The sequence below is a fragment of the Lynx rufus genome, unplaced genomic scaffold (assembly GCF_022079265.1).
Source record: "Lynx rufus isolate CCGP_SWC_20201006 ecotype Redwood Valley unplaced genomic scaffold, mLynRuf1.p SCAF_6, whole genome shotgun sequence".
Classification (NCBI taxonomy): Eukaryota; Metazoa; Chordata; class Mammalia; order Carnivora; family Felidae; genus Lynx; species Lynx rufus.
In genome coordinates this window covers 98,595,951-98,596,618 of record NW_025814878.1, presented here as the reverse complement: position 1 = coordinate 98,596,618, position 668 = coordinate 98,595,951, and the positions used below count along the sequence as shown (strand labels likewise).

The 668-nt window shown below is 35.0% G+C and overlaps 1 protein-coding gene across 1 annotated transcript; it reads right to left on the bottom strand.

The window, feature by feature from the left end:
- Positions 1–279: 279 nt before the first annotated feature.
- On the bottom strand, positions 280–432 carry LOC124529162 (beta-defensin 110-like). Its single transcript, XM_047103025.1, has one exon. It carries the CDS (start codon positions 430–432, stop codon positions 280–282), a length of 153 nt encoding a protein of 50 aa, XP_046958981.1.
- Positions 433–668: the final 236 nt, after the last annotated feature.

Genomic DNA, 668 nt, shown 5'->3' with positions numbered 1-668 from the left:
TATCTGGTTGGCAACATGTCCATAATGGGATTATAAGCACAATTAGAGTCTGATCCTCTGTTTAATTAATACATTCATCCATCTGAAATTCAAAGAAAGTGGGAAATAAATGGAATACAAACTAAATTATTTTTATTTATGTAAACAGTGGTACTGAGGATTTAAAAGGGAATACTTCTTTAAACGTTGCAAACGTTTTCTTTCTACCCACTCTCGTGTCGGTAAGATGAATCTCTGTTCCAGACTTCGACGCTCAATAGTACTTCTGTTTTCCAGAGTTCATATGCAGCACTGATTTCTCCATTTAATGCAGTATCCATAATCATACTCATCATCATTACAAAATGTTTTACATATTCCTTTCAATTTTTTGCATCTTTCAAATCTATACATTGACTCAAAGTTACTTCTGGCTGCAATCAAGAAAGACATCTAAAGTCATCAACCTCATTTTTCACTTGGGAGTCTTGTTACCTAGGGAAGACAGAAAATCTGTTTTGGTCATGAGATCATGCATGTGGCAGATGGAGAGTCTGGTATGCCAGGTAGTGTTATAGCACAATTTAGCAGTTGTTGCAGAAAGAGACTGAGCTACAAACATCTTACTGTCCTTATCTTTCAGCCCATATCAGTACTCACCTTCCTATCTTTTTTTCTTATTTTATTAA

What these genes read in the sequence shown, in the direction of transcription:
- LOC124529162 (XM_047103025.1), bottom strand. Translation starts at nt 432, where the DNA reads ATGTCTTTCTTGATTGCAGCCAGAAGTAACTTTGAGTCAATGTATAGA.